This window comes from Marmota marmota, unplaced genomic scaffold, assembly GCF_001458135.2.
Source record: "Marmota marmota marmota unplaced genomic scaffold, marMar, whole genome shotgun sequence".
Classification (NCBI taxonomy): Eukaryota; Metazoa; Chordata; class Mammalia; order Rodentia; family Sciuridae; genus Marmota; species Marmota marmota.
The window spans coordinates 32,346,895-32,369,721 of record NW_026000016.1 but is presented as its reverse complement, the minus strand read 5'-3'; the positions used below and the strand labels follow the sequence as shown (position 1 = coordinate 32,369,721).

Sequence of the window (22,827 nt, the reverse complement as noted above, 5' to 3'; positions counted from 1 at the left end):
TGCCTATAACTAAGAGTTTGTCTACCTATCTAACTATCTCTTGTACAATTTGAAAAGCATTCATTGTTTCAGTTAGATGGAAGGATTATGTTACTTGAACACTCGTATTTAATGTATATTATCACATTATTACCATATCAAAACCAGATGTCTAAAATTTGGGCTAGAAATTCCATAATACAGATTGTATTACCTCAGGGTCACCCTACCACCTAATGCTCACTGCTCAGCTGCATTTTGTTAGGGCTTTAATAGGGCAATAATGTGTTTCCACAAGTCTTAGTCTGGTATTAGATGACATGTGGGCTAATTTTGGTGAGTTGAGCAGGCTGGTAGGGGGTTATACAAACCAGAGCAATTTGCTTTCCCAACAATAAGAAAATATGTTAAGAACTATTGCTAATGGAATCTCTCTCTTTCTCTCTTTTGCTGACTTTTGCTATCTTTCTCGCCTTTTCTCCTCTCTTTCTCTCTTTCATCTTTATCTTTCACTTCTTCACTTAAGTTTGTTGCTGTTTTTACTGTACCCAAATGTCCCTCAACCTTCCTCCTGAAGCAATATCTACCTTAATTACCATTTTTAAAAAATCTCAGCCAAAGCTCCTCAAAGACTTCCTCTTATTTACCTTTCTTACATTGCTTCCCTATGGATGAAATTACAACAAGCAAGTTCAGAAAGTCGATAACATTTCTGATTTTAAAATTTTTGACCAATGCAATTTAGATAAGGTGAAAACAAAAATAAAAGCCTAAGTGGAATGTAGCCAATGATTCATCTGTCTGCATTAATAGGTTCCAGCAATGGTACTACAGGCACAGAAAGTCTGTTTGCCACTGCACTTAGCAAGCACATGAGCTTAAAAATAAACTTTGACAATGTAGATCTCTTTGTCCTTTCAGGAATGGAAAGCATTATGTACTTCAAAGCACACTGAGCCTGATTTGAAAATATAGTTGGGATTTTGTTACTGTGGCAATTGGGAGGCTCTTCAGACTGCACACAGCACATGGATGCTGTGTGTGCAAATAGTACTTGAGCCACAAAACTAGTGAGAATAAATGAGCTGGCAACTTTGATATGTTCATTCATAAGAAAGAAACTTCTGTCTTTTAAGCTCTCTGGTACATCTGGGACATGATTCCTCATTTTAATCAGGGAATTTCCTCCTGAATCAAACTGCAAAAACAGAGGATTTAAGTAGCACATTTTCACTTGCATACAGCAGCGCTTGTTCATTTTGAGTGTTTTTGGACAGGAAATCGATCTACAGGGTAACATTCACACAAAAAAGGAAACAGTATGGGACGATGGCTTGTTAGTACAAGTGACTCTGTTTTGGAAATTACGGACAAGAAACCTTGGAGGAAGAACGGCATTAAAGATCAAAAGCATGATGACTCTTGATGAAAACATCACCAAATGATGAACCCACGAACAAAAAGGAGCTTCTACTGTAAGTCTCTTTGCAATAACCAAGTATCTTATTTGTTTTCAAATTTTCTAGAGTATTCTGGGTAGATTTCCAAGCAAGAATTTGATGTAGAGGCGTCATTATAGACAAGTCTATAATTAAACTCATTGGGTGGTTCCAACAGAGGGTTAGTTACTGAAATTTTTTCCATGACCTTGCAACACTGAAATAAATTGCACGTTTATTTGGGAATGTTTTATATGATAGGCATGTTATATCAGGCTTTTATTGTGGGATGTATTACTTCTGGCAATGCAAAATTGATCAACATATGTATCTGTAAATTCCATTGCATTTGGATTCTGATAATTTGAACGATGCTTACTTTGGTTTCATGTAGTGGTTAATCCTGTAATCAGGATGTTCACGTATAGGCTCACACATATTATTCGTAATTTGGAGAGAATATTAGCTATTTCCTGAGTGAGTCTTATTTGCATGGTAGGGAAGAGATGGTTTAGAATCCTGACAATGGGGGAAGTGAAGATATGATAGCTCAAACTAAATCCCTGCTTTTTTTTCCTTCTTAAGTTTTCATAGTTTATTTGATAAGTAGTGTTGTTTGAAAATTATTTAAATATCTCTATGTAAATAAGAATTTTAACCTAGTAGGAATATTGTTGTGCTCTTGGAAATGTGAATCAAGCTAACCAAAATTATAGCCCTATGTAAATATTAAATATAGTAAAGCCCATTTTTAGCATTTGGCATATACTGCATACTTAGTAGATATTTTTTGAATGTTGAATAAATTATGGTGTCAGAAAAAAATATCAGGATTGTATAGTCATTATTTTATATCAGGGTTTTATTTTTTGGACCTATCCCTGGGTGTGGCTGAATTGTATGTAAAAAAGAATTATACTATTTATTTAATTATAATTGTAATAAACAGGTTACATTATATATTTTTTTCTTTTATAAGAAATTTCTTTTTTTTAAAATTTTTTATTGTTGGTTGTTCAAAACATTATAAATTTCTTGATATATCATATTTCACACTTTGATTCAAGTGGGTTATGAACTCCCATTTTTACCCCATATACAGATTGCAGAATCACATCAGGGTTACACATCCATTGATTTACATATTGCCATACTAGTGTCTGTTGTGTTCTGCTGCCTTTCCTATCCTCTACTATCCCCCCTCCCCTCCCCTGCCCTCCCCTCTTCTCTCTCTACCCCCTCTACTGTCATTCATTTCTCCCCCTTGTATTATTTTTCCCTTTCCCCTCACTTCCTCTTGTATGTACTTTTGTATAACCCTGAGGGTCTCCTTCCATTTCCATGCAATTTCCCTTCTCTCTCCCTTTCCCTAAGAAATTTCTTTAGAAATTGAATTTCCAAGTAATTATTATTCTTGATTGTTTTCTTTTGAGATGCAAAAGAGTTTGTCCCACTTACTGTTTATTTGAAAAAGTGTCAGAAAGCTTTTGGAGTAACTTGGTACATAAAACAATTAGGTATCAATTTGTCACCAGCTAGTATGTAAGGTCTTGGTAGTACAGGTTTGAGGCACTGGAGCTTGAAATAAACACTTTTGGAGCCTCCTGTGCTGAGGGTTGGTAGGTAGGCCAAGACACTGGCTAAGTCCTCCATAGGGAGGTCATCTTTCACTTGTAAGGGACATGAAAATAAACTGAGAGGAGGAAAAGACTGTTGGAGTCCAATTGAATGTTTCCAGGGTGGACAAAGGAAAGGAATTTAGGGGGAGAGTCTTGGAGAGATTAGGGAAACTCATCAGTTATGCTATCTCCATCTTTATGAAGCCTGATAACGCTGTTCTAGAATTCTAATGCTTTCTAGGCTGGGTATAGACATGGCTTCAATGGAACTCATTCCCCTTTGGAAATGAGAATTCTGTACATGTGATTGTTTTGCACCTGATTAGAAATGATGGTGTGATCCATTGGGTGGGAACCCATGGAAGCTGTAGGTAAGCAACAGTTATCATGAATAAAAAATGCTTTTGGATAATTACATGGAACTTTTGGGCAAGTTTAAATTATATCACATGTAACATCATATATAAAAATGAATATGCTTAAATTATCCCTTTAGTAGTTTAATTTCATCTTCTACTTAGCAGTATATTTTACAGGTAATTTCTACAGGCATATCTATCAGAATATAATTCTATTTAGAATAAGATAGAATAAGATAGTTTGTAGGAATTGCCTCAAAGTTCTTTTAGTACTTAGGAGAGTGGTTGATATCATCTGCATGAATACTTTTTTAGGCTAAAATCATCTGGATTTATTATGCAGGACACTGGGATCTCAATCAAGAAATAATGCAACATTTGAGATGTCCTAATGCTGTTTTTTTTTTTCTTAAGGAAAGGGAAGGCATTTGATTACTATATGCTCAATGAAAGTCAAGTAAGTAATGTATGGTAGAATGATTATAATTTTGAGAATTATCTTCAAAAGGAAAATGTAGGTTTAGACAAACCCCCACCCCCAGCAAGAAAAGAGCAGAATGTAATTATTGTTAACAAATGATACCTTGAATTTTTATGGCATGCTATAATTTTTCTAGTTAGTTATTTAATATCAAAATATCTATAGCTAGAGCTCTCCAAAGATTTGTTGTACCAAGAGGAATGTGTTCCCCACTGCTGGTGGTAGATTAGCAAAGAGAGAAAAACAAATATTCTGAGTCAAACACATGTGTGTTGGAATTTCGGATCTGTCACTCATAGACTGTGTGACCTTTGCCAATTACCTAAATGCTAAGCCTCTGGATCCCTATATATAAATGTGTTAACAAGTTTTCCTTCTTGGAATTGTTATAAAGATTAAATGAGATAATTTATGCCAATTGCCTAGGATATAGTCAGTATATGATAAGGTAGTTAAACTACTTGGGCTTTAGAAACCTTTCTAACTTTCAGTTTCTAATGATTGTAGCTATTTAACCTAATTCCTCAATTGTATTAAATGTTACCCAAAGGTCTAACTTGATAGAAATATCTACTGTCTATTCATAGGACTCCTAAGCCAAGTTCAGTAATGAGTAAGTTAATCAGAATGCATGAGCTGAAAGTAATCCAGAGGATTTCATTTGTTTGTTTTAAATGGTTCAGGTATACTAGATGGTTGATATCCATTTTATTAACCATCCTAAAGTCATCGATGATTAAGACAGTGGAAACACTGGATTGGCCATTGCTAATGAATTTTCCCTTTCATTATTTGTATATAAACTTTGTTTAAACATTTCAGGACACCACCATAATCAGCAAAGTCATTCTCAGCAGAAGTGATTTTTTTAAAAAAAGTTTAAGGACTGAAAATGTTCATCTTAAAAATGTTTCCTAAGACATCTTTCTATGGTGCCTCCAAAAATCAAAATTTTATGTGGATAGTATATGTTGATGATTTAATTTATTGTGTTTATCTGTTGCAAGCACACATGCAAAGCACTTGGGAAGAACCACCATTCTTATGCTACAGCTCAATTTGGCTTAAGCAGTGTTTACACATCACAGATATAAAATAACCTAGTTGCTATATTTCCTATCTGAAAAAAATCACTGATTTTTGAGAGCACGCCAGCAGTGGCTATTAAAATATTATCTTACCTCTGTGTAGTGCTATTTTCTTTTCAAAAACATTTCCACATATATTATTTCATTTGTTCTTACCCTTGAAATGGAGAGGACAGTTACATTAACTACATTTGCAACATGATCTGAATACTAAACCCAGAAATTAGGCAGAATTCTCTAATGAAAAGTTTGGATAACAAGAAATGAAATTTTGCATGTAGTATATAATTTGTTTAGTGGCTTTATGATCATCTTTGATTTTGTCTAGAAACATATGATTCATCGGCTTCTTTCATGCATTAATAGGTATCTTAAACTTGAGCACTAACACTTATTTGTATTGTGCCACTCACAGAGGCCCAGCCAATTAGACACAAAGAAGACGTAGTATAATTGGGTTCAGCCTCCATCAGTTATGCAGAAAACCCTGAGTGTCTGAAATTCTTTAGGTCTTCTCTTGTATCATAGCCCAGATACTTCAAGGGAGTGAAGGTGTTTATATGAATTTATATTTTTAAAATTTTTTTTACAATGTATTCAAAGCCCACACATGTGCTTTTGGCTATCTTCCTTGGCTGCTGGTGTGACATGGATTTGGATAACTGTAGTGTGCGTGTGTTTGTGTTTGTGTGTGTGTGTGTGTGTGTGTGTGTTTAAATCAACATTGACAGCATCAGCTCAAAGATTAACAGTCTACCTCTTGTGGGCATGGATTTCAAGACTTGTGGCATAATTATATCCTATGATTTCAGTACAGTCGTCAGTTGTCTTCCTTGGTATGACTGAAGGTTTTAACTTGCAGGGACTATAGTTTACAGGTGCTAGAGAAAAACAGAAAACTATAAAGTAGAGGAGGCCAAACGTCTCCCGTAAGTAAACCACTAGGTGATTTAAAAATTAAATATGTTGACATTTTCACATCCGTTGTTTTGTATATGCAAGATTCTTTTAGCTCAGCTCCTAATTTTCTTTCCATTTAAAAGCTTCCCATTAAACATTCTGCATAAAATGCTTTCGGCTGGTGGCATTTCAGGAAAATGTAGGCTTCAGGAAGAAACCATTGAAGAGAGGCCTCAGGTACCTTTTAGCTTTTTGGGATGAGTCAGGGAAGTTCTGGTTCTGCATGTGCCAACCTCAGACTTTATTGTTCCCTTGTTATACCTTCGTCTTGTGAGAGACAGACTCTAAGGTCAGATATTCTAAGTGCAGCCAGCTAATGGAGGTGTGATTGTGGGTCACAAAATAGCTTGATGCCAAAGAATTTTGTTTTCGTTATGTCATTTTTGCTGTTTTGAAACTCTAGTTAGAGGTCACAGTGAACTGAACAGTAATGTGTACAAGCAACCCAGTGACTATTCACACATGGACATTTTAGAGTTCTGAGTAGTACGAGCCTGAGCACTCTTCCTTCTTTCCTTTCATGTTTTTAAGATTTGTTTTATTTTTGAGAAAGTTACATGTTCCCACTTCAGGGTTAGATAGAGTTTTTTTTTTTAAATTATTATTATTATTTTTGTGTGTGTAAGTATGCATGTATTTAAAATTCTTTTAAAATTTATATCAAGTAAAATTCATTAACTTTTGTGTGTATGGTTCTGTGAGTTTTGATATGTAGAATCTTGGAACCACTCTCAAGATACAGAACAGATTTTTCACCCCAAAATATTCCCGCATGATGTCCCTTTGGTCTTAACCTCCCCCAGCTGTAACCCCTGGGGCCCCTTATCTGTTTTCTGTCTTTCCAGTCTTGCATTTTTGGGAATGTCATATCAGTGAAATCATATGGTCTGCAAACTTTTGAGTCTGGTTTCTTTCACTTGACAGAATGCATTTTTGATTCAATGTGTAGTGTGTATCAATAATTTGTTTTTATCTCTGAGAAGTATTGTACTGAAATTTGTCAATTCAGTCACCAGTGAAAAACATTCAGGCTGTTTCCAATTTCTGGTGACTGTGAACAATGCTGTTTTAAATATGATGTGCTGTAAGCACTGGTTTTTGTGTGAATATAAGATTTTATTTTTCTAGGGTTAATAAGTACCTAGGAGTGTAATTATAGGTCAAATGGTAAATGTACATTTAGTTTTATAAGAAACTGCCAAATCGTTTTCTAGAATGGCTTTACTACTTTGCAAAGGTCTGAGGGTTCTAGTTATTTATATCCTTGTCAACACTTGTTATTCTAAAGGGTTTTATTTGTTTGTTGTTTTTTATTTCTTAGTTATTTCAAGAAGCAAATAATATTACCTCAGTATGGTTTTCAGATATTGAACATCTTTTCTAGTGCTTATTTGAAATTTGAATATCTTCTTTCGTGAAATATCTGTTCAGATCTTTTGTTCATTTTTACTGATTATTTGTTTTATTATTGTTAGCTTTGAGAGATTTTTTTTTAAAATTAAAGATATAGGATTTGTAACTTGAAGATATTTTTGTATAGATTTCTTTTTCATTCTTTAACCATTTTTTTATAGAGAAAAAGATTTAGTTTTGATGAAGTGCAAGCAATCTTTTTCTCTTATGTACTATGTTGTCAGTGTTAAATTTTTTGCATAATCCAAAGTTATGAAAATTTTCTTCTCTATTTTTTTCTTTTTAGAATACTTGTAATTTCACATTTCAGATTTAGGTCCACAAACCATTTAAGATTCATTTTTATATAAGATTAAGTCTGAGTCAAGGTACATATGTGTTTTTCATATGAATGTTCAATTGCTTCAGTGTCTTTTGTTGCAAAGGCTACAATTTATCCATAGCATTTTCCAATTAATTTGCAGTATTTTTTTAGGTCTATTTCTGGGCTCTCCATTTTGTCTTACTAATTTATGTGTCTATAATTTCACTGATACATATAGTTTGGATTACAATCACTTTAGTATAAGTCATGAAATTGGATATTATGAATCCTCTAGATTGTTCTTTGTTAAAATTATTTTTTAGGTCATTTGCCTTCCTACATATATTTTAGAATCAGCTTGATTGTATTTACAAAGATATAGTTGGGGTACTGATTGGTATAAATATTAAATCTATAGATCAATTTGGGGAGAATTAACATCTTATTAAATTTGTTTATCTAGCTCTTCCTTAATTTTTTCATCAGTGTTTGGTGTTTTTCATCCTATAGAGTTTGCATATTTTTTGGTAGATTCATACCTAAGTATTTCTTTTATTGGAGCTGTTGTAAATGGTACTTTAAGTATTTTTTTGTTTCCAATGTTCATTGCCAGTGTACAAATATAAGTTGGGTTGGTTTTTGTATATTGACATGTGCTGTATAAGTCTGCTAAATTTACATCTTGGTTTTAGAAACTCCTTTTGGGAAATTATTTAGTTTTGAAATATATAACATGTCACCTAAGAATAGGGGCAATTTTATTTATTTGTTTCTGATGTGTGGCTTTTTCTTTTACTTGCCTTGGTGTGCTAGTGGGGACTTTCTGTGCTATGTTTATTAGAAGTTTTGAGAGCAAGCACCTTTGTCTTATTCTTGATCTTAATGGGAAAAGATCTCAAGTTTTCCTTGTTAAATATGATGTTAAGCATAGTGTAGTGTTTTCTTTCTTTTTTCTTTTTAGATATTCTTTATCAGGTTAAGGAAATAATTCCCATCTAGTTCTAGTTTGCTAGGAGTTTTATTATCAATAGATTTCAATTTTTTCAAAAGATTTTTCTGTATCTACTGATAAAATCATGTGTTTTTTCTCCTGCAGTTTGGTTATATGGTAAATTACATTGATCAACTTTCGAATGTTAAACCAGCCTTACATTTCCAGAATTAACCGCACTTACTTGCCAGACATTTTTCTTCTTTGTATACTGTTGGATTAAATTTATTAATGTTTTGTTGAGCATGCACATACATACAAACACGAGAGGTTTTTTTTTTTTTTTGTACTGCTTTCTTATTGCTTGGTGTCAGAATAATGTTGGCCTCAAAAAATCTTTTCAAAGCTCTCATAGTGTACGGATGGTAACATGTCACATTTAAATGAATAGAGATAAATTAATTATCAGCTCTGGAAAAACACTGTTCTATCTAGAGGGTAGTAATCTATAAAATATAAATAAAAGTAAGTGGAACGCATAACCAACAAAATTCAATGAACTTGTCTCAAAAATGCATTATGTAGCATGTTAATGCAAATATGGTGTGAGTTAGGAAACTACAGCCAGCCAGAAATACTACTTATCTCACCTCCTTGTCATGAAGTTTTGCTTATACAAAATTTTCCATAAATTGATAAGGGTGTCTTTATTTCCTTTTTCCACAGCCATCCTCAACATAATAGGTAGACTTCATAGAGATGGATTTTCCATGGCTGGTAGAAACTCAAATTCATCTGTCTATCTTGTTGATGATACAGATGCAAGCTGCTTTGATATTATTATGATACCTAAGAGTATCAGCTAAAGACAGCCACCTTTAAATTCTGAAATCAGAGCAAGACAGGCTATGGCAGATTTTAGCCCCCTTCACTCAGGCACAATATGGGAAGTCAGGATAGCATTTTCTAGTGGTTATGAAAGTGAACTCTACAGTGCGATTACTTGGTTTGAAGTAGGAAGTTGGATAACTTTAGAGAAATCAATAAACTTCTCTTTGGACAATTTAAACACAATTAGTGTAAAGTCCCTTTCCAATTTCACTCTAATTTCTAATGTCTCAGGCATGAAATATCTTTGGCGGGGGTGGGGGGGATCTGAAATATCTGTTCTATATTTAATTCTCTCATGTTCTGTCCTCAAATTACTCTTTACCAAGAATAATTTCCTCCTATGGTGCTCTGCATGCACTAGGTTGTGACTTACTCTCTGTGGAATGGTTTCTGGTACCCTCAGATCATAGTCTATAGAAATCAGTGGTTCTGAACTATTTTTCACATGAGCTTTTTAGCTAAGGGATTCTGAGCCACACAACATTCACACATTGGACTGGGCATGATGGTACTTGCCTGTAATCCCAGCTTCTCAGAAGGCTGGGGCAGGAGGATCATGAGTTCAAAGTGAGTTTCAGCAATGGTGAGGCACTAAGCAACTCAGTGAGATCTGTGTCTAAATAAAATACAAAATAGGGCTGGGGATGTGGCTCAGTGGTTGAATGCCCCTAAATTCAATCCCTTGCACCCCCAAAACCAAAACAAAACAAAAAAACAAAATTCAGATGTGCACATAAGTCATATACACTCTGGAATCTTTGGCAGGTAACCCGACATTTGTTTATGACACTGATGGATTATTCATTTCTGGATGAACCCATGGTTATCAGGTAGAAAATTTTTCTTCTTTGTTAAAAATACCAGGGGCAGAGACTCATGCTCCCTGCACCATTTTGCCTAGGGAGCTTCAGTTCTCTTTAATCACCATTGATTCTTTCTCTGTTTGTAATGCTTGGAGATTTATCTTTATTGGGATAGACCTGAAATGTTACCACAAGTTATCTGATATACTTATGGATTAGTAGAAACTAGATGAGATTCAAGGAGGAATAAAATAAAAGCAAAGAAAAATAACTTTGAGCTGAAACCAGAATATTGAATAAGTATAGAAGTGAGTCATTCCTTGGAGGCGATTATCAGTACCAGGGCTGGGATCATCTCAATTGGAAACTTCCTCATCAAGTGGAAACCTTGGAGAGAAGTGGATTCAGATCAGTAATTCCTGAGTGTCTTTCTGGATGAAAGCAATCTCAGTTTAAGTATGTAGGATCAAGTGAGACCAAATATGAGTGTGCAACTAAAATTTACCAAATACTCAAGGAAACAGGTCACATAACTGAGAGTCAATGTCACAATAATGAATTGGACATTTAGCAATAAAAATATGATCATTAAAGCATAAAAGTCAGTTAACAGGATCAAGATGAAGAAAGGATGAATGGATTGAAAGTAAGTCTGAAGCAATTATTCAGAGCATGGAGCACAGGGAATTAAAGAGGTGAAAAATACAAGATTGAAAAGCACACAGTAAGGACACATAAGTAATCTTGAACAAAAGAGGGAAACTGGAGCCTAACACTGCCTGAGTTCAAAATGTGCTTCAAAGCTATAGTAATCAAAGCAATATGGTACAGGCATAAATACAGAAGGTAGACTAACAGAGCTGAGTAGAGAACCCAGTAATAAATTCACCGATTTATAGTCATAATGGCGAAAGGGCCAATCTCTCAGTAATTGGGGCTGGGAAACCTGTAGAAGAATTCAATGAAATTCTCATCTCACACATATAAAAGTAAATTCAAAATGGATTCAAGATTTAAGGTAAGGCCTGAAACTGTAAAACCCCTGGAAGAAAGCATAGGGGAAAAGCTCAGGACCATAGCCTGGGCAATTATTTATTTATTTTTATAAGAACTCCAAAGTACTGGCAACAAAAGCAAAAATAAACAAAATGTAACTACATCCAACCAAACAGCTTTTGCACAGCAAAGGAAACAATGTAGTGAAGTGACAATGTAAGGAATGTGAGAAAATATTTGCAAACTATTCATCTAATAAGGTGCCGATAATAAAAAAAATTCAAAAGCAAGAAAAGAAATAACCCAATAAAAAAATGCAAAATGCCCAAATAGACATTTGTTAAGAGGAGATATACAAATGGACAACTGGTATATATATAAAAAAAATGCTCACCATCAGATTGAGCATCAATCATTAGGGAAATGCAATCAAAACCACAAAGAGATTGTACACCATACCTGTCAGAATTATTAAGAAAAAGGTGAGTGGTAAGTAGTGCTGGTGAAACTGTGGAGAAAAGGGAACCTTGTATTATTTCTGCTATAAATGTAAATTAGTAAAGCTTCTATAAAAATAGTATAAGCATTCTTCAAAAATTTAAAAACTGTGCTACCACATGATCCAGCAATGTCACTACTGGGTATAAAGCTAAAGGTTTTGAAATCAGTGTGTTGAAGACATCTATATTCACATTATTCATAAGAGATAAAATGTGAAAATGACCTCGGAACTCATCAATAGATGAATAGATGAAGAAAATGTGAGATACATAAAGATAAATAATTCTGTCATTTGTGATAATGTGGGTAAGGCTGAAGGACATTATATTCAGTGAAATAAGCCAGGCAGGCACAGCAAGGCAAACACTGAATGATTTCAGTTACAGTGTGACATCTAAAAAAAAAATCTAACTCACAGAAGCAGAAAGGGGATCAAGGTTGAGAGGATTGGAAAGGTGTTGGCCAAAGGATATAAAATTTCAATTAGGAGGAATAAATTCAAGAGATGTATTGTGCATCATGGTGACTATGGTTATCAACAATTGCTGAGAGAGTAGATTTAAATAGTCTCATTACAAAAAAAAAGTAGATGAGATAATGCATGTTAATTGGTTTGCTTTCACCTTTGTACAATGTATTCATACACCAAAACATAATATTGCTCACCATTGTTGAGTACACTGTTTTACTTTGTCAAATTAAATAAATACTGTTATTTAATTTAATAGATGCAACAGAAATGAAAGAAAAGGAATCTGTGAAATAATCTATGGAAAAGTGATGCATAATGGAAAAAAAGAAAAGAACATGCACTAACTATTCAATTGGAGTTTCAGGTCAAGAGAATGAGAGGAAAAGGCACTATGCAAATAAGTAGTGACTGAGAATTTTCCAGAAATAATGAATGTCATGCAACCACAGATACATAAAACATTAAGCAGGCCAATAAAAAGAGAACCACACCTTCAAATTTTATAGGAAATCTATAAAACATCAAAGTCAAGCAGAAGAGCTTAAAATTAGCCAGAGGGGGAAACAGATTACCTCCCAAAGACCAATAGCTAATTTGTATGCAAATATTTGGGAAATCAGATGAAAAACCACTTTGAGACCTATATTATCAAAGGTGTGGGGAAACAGATGTTCTCATAAATTACTCATATAGTTAAAATTGGTGCCACCTTTATGGAAAATAACTTTGAACGTCAATAAATATTATAGATGAAAACAGTCTCTAACAATTCTACTTTAGTTGATTCTATAGATATGCAGATGGATAAGTGAGCCTGGTGAAAAAAACAGTGTTGCATGTGCTGTTGTGAAGCAACTCAGTATGAGCTCCCAGAGAATACCCTGAAGAAACCACAATGTGCACCTCACATTCGTGTACAACCTTAACAAGATTGAACGAACCAAAGGCACAGAAATTTCTTTCCCTATTCAGTTCTCCTTTGTACCAAGAAAAATGCTTGAGACATAATAGACTCAATGCACACTAAGTGAATTTAATGCATACACTGAGAGGAAGGAAGCAGAGTATATTGTTTGTTAAAGGTGTCAGGTGTTGTTACCTTATTGGAGCTCTGTTTTTTGTTTTTTTTTTTCTTTTTCTTTTTACATTTCTTTTTAATTCAGGGCCAAGAACAGAGCTCAGGGCCTTGTGTGTGCTAGGTAAATGCTCTCTGCCACTGAGCTAAATCCCCAGGTGTCAGGTGGATCGGAGATGGAAGATGTCTGATGTTTATTAGGTCACTGGAAATAGGACTCTAGAATTGGAGGTAAAATTCACAATTATCAACTAACTGTAGTTGTAGCTAAGACAGGTATGGGGAGGCATGTTGAGAAGAGGACTGCAGGCTTATTAATCAGTACCAAAAACTTGTAATGGACAGCAGGAAAAAGAGAGTCAACCAGGAAGCTAAGAATGACCAGAGCCATGGTTGATACTCTAGGAGAAAATGGTTTTGGGAATTAAAAGAAAGACATGTAAGAATGATCAACTCTATTCAATGTCATCATCATATACAGATAACGTCTAAAAAGGGCTAAAAAGTGTCCTTTGTATTTGGTAGGAAGAGACCGGTTTTACTGGGGTGTTGGCAGGAGAAGCATGGTTGGGGGGTTGAGAAAATGAGAAGTGAGGTGGTGGTAGGAAGTTGAGGGGTGAAGCAAAAGGAGGGTGAAAAAATGGAAAGAGCACTGGCATTTTAATATTTGACTATAATAAAACAGAGAGAGAGAGAGAGAGAGAGAGAGAGAGGTGTGCAATATGTGATGGGAAAGTTTTAGTTGAAAGGAAATTTAGCTCAACTTTTATGTTGGTGATGGGGACCCATAAAGTGGTAGAGGATAAATTCATAGAAAAGAAATAAAGATAATGGGTGGATTGGGCATGCAGACACACAGACACAATACAGTCTAGCTTTCTGAAACAAATGGCTTCATAAAGCACTGGCCAGTAGAGAACTGTTGAAATCACACTGTTTATTCCCAGTAGGACAAGACATGAGTCCATTGGGGGTGGTGTTCCAGATCCTGGATTAACATGTATAAATAGTAAATTGAACTCTTAGGACTCATGAAATATAGTTATAGAAGTATTTTAGTTTTTGTTTTCCATTTCCATTATCATGACATAATTCTATTGTATGTTAGAAATGCTGGGGATGGTGGGCCTTTCCTGATCTTGGATGCTTACTCAAGCATATCCCTACTCTTTCTCAGGAAATAAATGAGCCTGGGAACTCAGGAAAAAGGAGAAGTGGGTTTGGCTATCTGCTATAAAGTTCTAATCTTTTGAATGGTTGGAGCACAAGGAAAGAACATTTTAGACAGGGAAAAGAGCACAAGAAGAAAAATATTGAGAATAAGATGGTCCTCTCCTTATAATGGTTCAACTTAAGATTATTTTTACTTTACCATGCTATATAAGTAATATACTCTTAGTAAAAATTGTACTTCAAATTTTGAATCATCTTGACCTTTTCCCCAGCTAGCAACGTGTGGTGTGATCCTTTCTTATGTGCTGGGCAGTAATGAGAGCTACAGCTCTCAGTCTGCCACACAGTCCAAAAATAACCAACTAATACTCTATAGTCCTGTGCAGTATGGATAAAGTTACATGAGATATTTAACACTTTGCTATGAAACATAGCTTTTGTTAGATGATTTCGCCTTACTATAGGCTAATATAAGTGTCGAGAGCATGTTCAAGACAAGCTAGTCTAGGTATGATGTTCATGGGTTAGATGCTTAGTTTGGATCTGGAATGTTCCCTAAAAGCTCATGAATTAAAACTCATTCTCCAATATGGTGTTATAAGGAGCTGATAGAACCTTTAAGAGGGAGAACCTAATGGGAGGACATAGGTTATTCGAAGTGTGCCCTCAAAGGGAAGAATGGGGTCCCAGCCTCTTCCTCACTTTCTGGTCATGAGGTGAGCAGCTTTGCTCTGCCACACACTTCTGCCATGATGTGCTACCTTACCACAAGCCCCCCAAACCATGGGGATCAATGGATTATATAATGAAATGCCAAAACAAACCTTTTTTATTTATAAATTTATTATCTCAGGTATTTGTTACAGTAGTAGAAAGATAATGCAGTATATTAGATGCATTTTACTTAGGATGTTCTCAACTTATGATGGATTTACCATGACATAATTCTATTGTAGGTTAAGAAGCATGTGAACTTGCTTCCATAGTGAAATTAAATTTTCCTTTATAGCACACATGGTAATTACATAATTTTGTCTTTGTTAGATTTTTGGTTATACAGGGGCAAATGTTCAAAGGTCTACATGAGAAAACGCAGAAAATAACAGTCATATGATGTTTCTGCAATTCAGCAAAAACCAAAATAGTTCATGGTAATTACTGAAAAACATGGCAGGCCAATTGAGAGCATTAGATGAAACTGGGAGGGGTATATCCAGTTCAGCAGCAGGAAGTACAAGGGGTTCATGCTGAGATTTAAATGGGCAAGAACAGTCAAGACTCAGTGGTGAGCCCTTAAAATCAGTGAAACAGGGCTCCCTTCTAGAACTGGATGATTCCTAAGTTCATACTTTTACTCACTTCTTTGCTGAACATAAAGCATTCATTTATTTATTTAATGTCTACCCATGGTGATGCTCAAATATATTGTTACCTTTAGAATTGCAATTAAAAGAAAAGAATAGAATATGCTCTAAGTATATGCTCTCTCTATATAATGTATAGCATAATTCTTAAAAATGGAAAAATGTTGGAGATAGTACCTTCCAAACAAAACTTTAGAATGTCCTCGGTAATCATATTATTGACAACGTTAATGTTGTTTTTTAAAGACTATTCTGTGAGTAACATAGATACAAAAATGAACAATCTCATTTTAATTTTATAATTTCCCCTGACTTTGAGAACCAGGTTTTCTTATATGGAAAAAATAGATACAGGTGAAATATAGAAGTTAACTGAAAAACTATTTAGTTCATAATTTGAGTGGTGAATAACAGCATTAACTAATGAGGTATTTTATAAACATATGTAATATATAAATTTCATGTACACAATTGAGAACATGTATAAGAGTACATATGTAATATAATATGTATGATATGAATATAGATATATTTCTCTTATATGTCCTGTGGAGAATTCTGGAAAGATTGTGAATCACCCTGTAGCAATGAAAATCTTCAACACCCATATTATGATTTTTGTCATGGTTCCACTAAGAAAAGTCAAGACACTTTGAGAAATGCATGAGTCCAAATGTGGGTCAAGAAACACAGAAGACACCTTATATAGGTTGAGCATTTCCAATCTGAGAATCCCCAATCCAATATGCTACAAAACCTAATTTTTTGAGAGTCAACATGATACCATAAGCGGGTACACCTGACCTCATGTGATGAGTCACAGTCAAAACACAGGTATACTACACAGTGTACAGTTACCTTCAAGCTATGTGTATAAGCTGTATGTGAAAAATCAATGACTTTTGTGTGTAGACTTTTTCTCTTCTCTCAGATATCTCATCAAGTATATGCAAATATTCCAAAATTTGAAGAATTACAAAATCCAATAATGAAAATATCATTTTGAGTATCCCTATATAATTCCCAACCTCATCACAAACCCCGCTGTTTTACCCACTGTCTTCCATCCACACAGCACTGAATTCTTCTAGCTGTACATGGATACATGCCCTTATCATTTTTACTGGCTCTTTGCTATTCATTCTTCAATTTAGTTTAACTATGTCTATTAAAGCCCTTCTGTGAACCTCTAGTTATTTTTTTCTTTATCACAGGAACTTGTGGATTTAAATATTTGATGAATTTCAGTTCACTGCAATTATTACCCTGATAAAATTGTCCAATTTTTAGATAACAGGAATATTTTTAAAGTGGTTCCATGGTCCTGAATCAATGATATGACCTAGTATTAGTCTTCAGAGTTTCTTAACTATCTGATACAGGTTGAGCACTCCTTATCCTAAATCCATGGGACTGAAAGATCTTTGGATTTTGGAATAATTAATTGGAGACTCAGTGAAGCCCTCTTTAGGAGTGACAGCTAAAGTAGAATTGAATAATATGTAGGAAAGATACAGAGAATATGAAAGGGAGAGTGTATATACACAGCCAAAAAATGGAAGAGCTCAGTCCTATATGACTGGGTAGGTAGAAAGGAGAGAGTTTCCTGTTGAGGTTGGGGATTATGTAGGGCCAATCATTCAGGACAGTGTTTCTATGCATAAGAATTAGTCTTTCAATTCTAAATACAATGGTATCTTCTTAAAATGTTTTATGCAGGGAAGGGACATGCATTGATGTATATTTTAAGTCAGGCTGGAACATGGCCAATGGATTAGAGGATTCAAAAGCAGACCCAGAAAGAGGGATGAGGTTAAGGACCATTGCAGGTGAAAGATAGAACCAGCTAGACCTGGGAAGAACTTATTGAACACAATAAGTTTTTTTTTTTTTTTCTTGCTGAGGAAAAAAACAAGTCTTATAGGATTTTGCTCTCTGGAATAACATTAAAATTTGCAGTGTCCTAATTATATGATAAAATGAGCCCTCCTTACTCCACTGTTATGGGTAACTGGATGTTGCATAGTTTTCAGCAATAGACCCGAGAATCCATGTATTTTTATATCTATAATGAAATTATAAGGCTATTTTGTTTTAGAAACAGATTCTTGCTATATTGCCTAGGCTGAACTTGAACTCCTAAACTCTGGTCCTCCTGTTTCTGTCTCCCCAGTGGCTGGGAATACAGGCATGAATACACACAGTACCTAGCTTGGGACACCCTTTTCATAGAGATGTAATTTGGCTTTTAGTCTTCTGAACAGGTAAAGTTACTTACATTTATAACTTGTTTTTTATCTGTTCTGAAGCAATCAATGTATATAAGTCTTCAAAAAATGGATTGCAATAGAAACTGTTTGTTACTGAGTTCCATATGTAAAGAAAAAAACAAACAAAAATGCTACTTTATGTAAGAAGGTGCTATTTTCCCCCTAACAACAGGATTTATATTTAACGTAGATGCCCAGGATAATGTCAATTGTTCACAGTAACTGCCCATTAATTGGTACATCTGTTCCAAATGATCAGTGCCTATATTCTAATATTGTTAAACATTTAAAACTCATTCTGCTCATGAGTATCAAAATCACATTTCCTGTCTTCACTTGGAACATATTTTAGTGAATTCACCTTCTATGTGGCTGAGGACATCAGAGTCTGAGGACATACCATGGTCCACAATGCTTTTTGGAGGGGTGAGGGAAGAGATGCTATAGGTTGTCTTTTGCCTTCTCTGTTTTTCAATAAGTTTGTTCTCTGTGTAGGACACTCCAGCTGCCTTGCTTCTCATGTGCTTTTCTTTGAAACAATAGTTTTGTTTTGTTTTTACATAGTAGTCACTATTTTTTACCAAACTGTATTTAGAAAAAATGTCCAAAAGAATTTCGTTCACCACGAGTTATCATAGCTCTATTGGCTCAAGTTCATGGTATTAACTGTCATTTTCTCCCTTGCTTGAATGGGTATGAATGTCTGTCTGTCTCTCTCTCTCTCTCTCTTTTTGCCAGCTACTTGGTAGCTTGCTAGTTACTATTCAGAAGTGTGATGTTCCAGATATTTTCAATGAGAATATTTGTTAAGGATAGCTTTGTGCTGTGAACACTGTTAATAATGTTTGGAATCACGTCTATTGAATAAATGCATCAAGTTCAGAAATATTATTAATAATCAAAGACAAAGGCTGACTACAAAAGACCTTTAAATCTGCTTTTCTTGAATGGCTTATAAATTGGTTAAAATCTAATGGTGACACTTACTTTCTTGTGGGGCTTATCTCCTGTTTCAGAAGCTAAATTTAAAAGAGGGATTCCAAAAATAAACTTTAACACTAATACCTTTAGAAAAAAAAAGGGATTCCAAAAATATTTTAACATTAGTACCTTTAGAACTCAGTGGTTTTTCGGTGTGATTGTTGAAAGGTGCTACTAATTTGGATGTGTGAATTCTGCAAAGCTTTCTTCATGCTATGTTCCTGCCATGTATTCTCAGACAAGTCATTGGTATTAAAAAAATCACCAATTAAAATGTCATTCCTGGAATATAGCCTCTTAATTTCATTTTATAATTCTCTTAGTCTGTCTAAGTCTAATCTTCTAGTATAATCCAACATTTTTCAGTATTGTCAGGGAAACTTAATTATTTCAATAATTTTAAATGATCCAATTTTAAAAAATCACAGAGCATGTGTTTTCATTGATGAATGATAGTTGAATGCTGGATATTAAGAACATAATTTTTAACTTTATAGTAATTTTCATCTATCATTGGAAGTAAAATCTTGCTTGAGGTCATCATCATGTAAAATGCCTCTGATTCTCAGTTTTAAAATTCAAAGCTTTAAGAAATATGATTTGATTTTCCTAAAAGTGAACTTCTTTTTTAATTTCATGTTCCCCTTTTCACCTGGTAAAAATTTAATCTGGGTCAATGTAATGGTTCCTGTTAGGCACCCAATTGACTGGTAAGACATTATTTGTGATTGTGCATACGAGGGTATTTCGGGAAGAAACTGGCATTTGAATCAGTGGACTGAAAAGGAATGTCCACCTTCACCTTCACTGAATCAGGTAAGATCCAGGATAGAGCAAAAGGACAGAGGAAAGATGAATTTGTTCTTTCTTCTGGAGTTGGGACAACTGTCTCCTTCTGCCCTTAAACATCAGAACTCTAGGATCTCAGCCTTTTAGATTTGGGAACTTATACCAGCAACCAGTTTCTCAGTCCTTGAGCCTGGACTGAGGGTCATAGCTGATGGCTCCTGTGGTTCTCAGGCCAATGGACTCAGGTTGAATCAATCCAGTGACATCATTGGTTCACCGGTTTGCAGATGGCATATTGTGGGACTTCTTGGCCTCCATGATCTTATGCGCTGATTCCTGTGATAAATTTCTAGCTGTCTATCCTATTCTGTTGTTCTGTTTATTGGGAGGACCCTGGCTAATTGGGATGTCTTCCATTATTTCATGGTATTTTGCAAGTCAATGCAGGATTTTCACAAATCCCAGTTTGCCTCTAGGGTCTTGGGCTTTCTGAACTTCTGCCTTGGTAGTATTTGCCATGACATCTTTTGTCCTGGAGTCCTTATAAGCTGCACCTACACATCCGATTTCTTCAAGTTTTATTGTCAATTCTTGAGAGCCCCTTTCCAGGAACAAGAAAAATGTGTAACACTCTATGGTATCCTGGATTCACAGGGGATTTCTCAGCCCCCTTTTGGCTGGACCACACAGCCAGTCATCATTATTTGACTACAAACTTGCTGATCAGGATGTTTTTAACAAATGCATCCCCTTATTGAAATCTGCTACAGTAAGTTCTAGTTAGAGGCTCTTCTCAAACCTGTATGGGGTTATGTAGTCTTCCCACTGCCTGAGATGTCCTAGGCTTGGGGGAAAGCACTGGGCCTTCCCAAGAACACAGATCCTCTTCCTGATTTTTCTCTTTTTCTAGCCCAGATGATCTTGATCTTTTCTGAAGTGAAAAAGAAAAGAAAAACTAATTCTAGATTCTACACTTCACTATTCCTTTAATCTTAATGTCTATATAAGGACTTTGGTTTTTAAAACTCTGAAGTCGGTGATTTACATCTTTCTTCTTTCCTCCCTGGGGGTTGTGAGTCTGCAAGTGACTTTATCAGTGGCAGAGAGTCACACGAGTAAAAAGAGATTAGTAGACATGAAAAGAGAAATAGCCAAGTTATGCAATATCCCAGAATGAACAGAACGGCTGTGAACACATGGATTTCCACAGCCTACAGATTTTGAAACTGAAGGAGGTCGCCCTCAAATGTGAGCTTTCCATTTTAATGGAACTATTGCTACTGTGAAACAGCTGTGTAAACCCACCCCCCCAAAAAAAAATTTATTCTTGCATTTTAGGAACTTTCTCTGAGGCTTAGTTGGCTTTTTGGTAGCATTCCCTCCCACCCCGTATGGGTAGACAGGAACGGAAATTTATTCTAGGAAATACACAAGCTCTTTGGGCTCCATCCAGCACTTTCCTGCAGACACCTTCTTCTGCTCCCCTTCTGACAAAGAGAGCCCCGCTGCATATCCAGCTGTGCATAACTGAATGTGCCACTCCAGTGGCCTTTAATGAATCACCTTTTAAAATCTGTCCCCTGGCTATACATATGTCACTTCAATATTATTTTATAGTTTGAACTGAATTGAACTACATTGAAGTGGTTAGACAATGGAAAACGATAAGAGCATTTTATATTAAATGACTCCACAACAATCATGGTCAATAGCTGAGTGCCCCAGTTAGGGAGGCTGGCCGTGCTATCAACAGTTACAGCTCAAGCCCATCAGCCAACAAACATCTTTTAATAAGCACCAATTTCTTAAATTTGCATTGACATCTATTTTCACCAACAATAGGAACGCTACAGAACAACTCAATTTTTAAAAATAAGTTTTTCTCTTGGCAAAGCAGTTTGTTTTCCAAGTGAAAAAAAAAAAATAATTGAAGGAGAGGTGGCTCAAAGCTATGTTGATTTAGATGTGATGTGGCTATCATCTTAGATATGTTCGCCCCAGATTTGATTTTATATTCTATTTCTTTTGTTTTGTTTTTCTTCCCTCCTCTACACTCTGCTGATTTTGATGTTCTTGTCATTAGGACAGGAACAAGGAGGAGGGCCAAATCTGTATACTGTGGCTCTGGGGATTTTCCTAGCCAGTACTAGGAAAATTTAGCTAGGTGCCAACATAGAGCTGCTGCCAAGCAATGGGCAGCAGAAAGGAAGCATGGCCCCGTTATGGATGGGAACATTTATTTTGCTTCTAGAAGAGCAGAGGTGGCATGGGCATCCGGAGGCAATAAGCACCTGATTGGGCAAGAACTTTTTTGTAGGTCCAGCCCTGCCCTGACACCCTGTGGACTCACTGGGACTGTGAGGCATATATGAAACAGAGGTGGCAAGAGCCAATTGGACTAAAACAATGTCTAAATGGGGTTCATTTGATTGACACTATTGGAACCTTGGAGATGGCAGTGGTAGATGTCATTGCGGCCACCATGGCAGCTTCTCATTGTGTTAGGGCACCTGTTTTTTTCCATCCTGGGGATTGAACCCTGGGCTGCTTAATGACTGAGCTACAACCCCAGCCCTTATTGGTGTTTTATTTTAAAACAGAGTCTCCCTATGTTGCCGAGATTGGCCTTTAACTTTCTATCCTCTGCCTCAAGTTCGTGCACAATTTGAAGAGGCCCAGTGTTGCAAGATCCCAGTCTCATTGCACAGTGAATAATGTGTTTCCAATTCTGGCATCGAAGGCTATAGATCAGCATGCAGTCTTCCAACTGTATAACACTGCTTTCATCCTATAACGGTCGGCTCCCGAAGCAATAGGTTTAAAGATGTCTTGCAATGTTATGTCCTAAACTGTTTCTCATGTCCTTCCTCTGACTTCTCAAAAGTTTACCCATGTACTAAAAGTTTACCCATGTACTAAATGCCACCTCCTTCATAAAG

At 35.5% G+C, this 22,827-nt stretch overlaps 1 protein-coding gene across 1 annotated transcript in view; it reads left to right on the top strand.

Moving 5' to 3' along the window:
- The first annotated feature begins 888 nt into the window (after positions 1-888).
- Kcnk2 (potassium two pore domain channel subfamily K member 2) overlaps positions 889-22,827 on the top strand; it is a 186,234-nt gene continuing 164,295 nt past the window's right edge. The window contains exon 1 of the mRNA XM_048809384.1: positions 889-1,454. Within this exon, the coding sequence (XP_048665341.1) occupies positions 1,421-1,454 (34 nt within the window). The 5' untranslated portion in view covers positions 889-1,420. The remainder of the gene's footprint in view (positions 1,455-22,827) is intronic.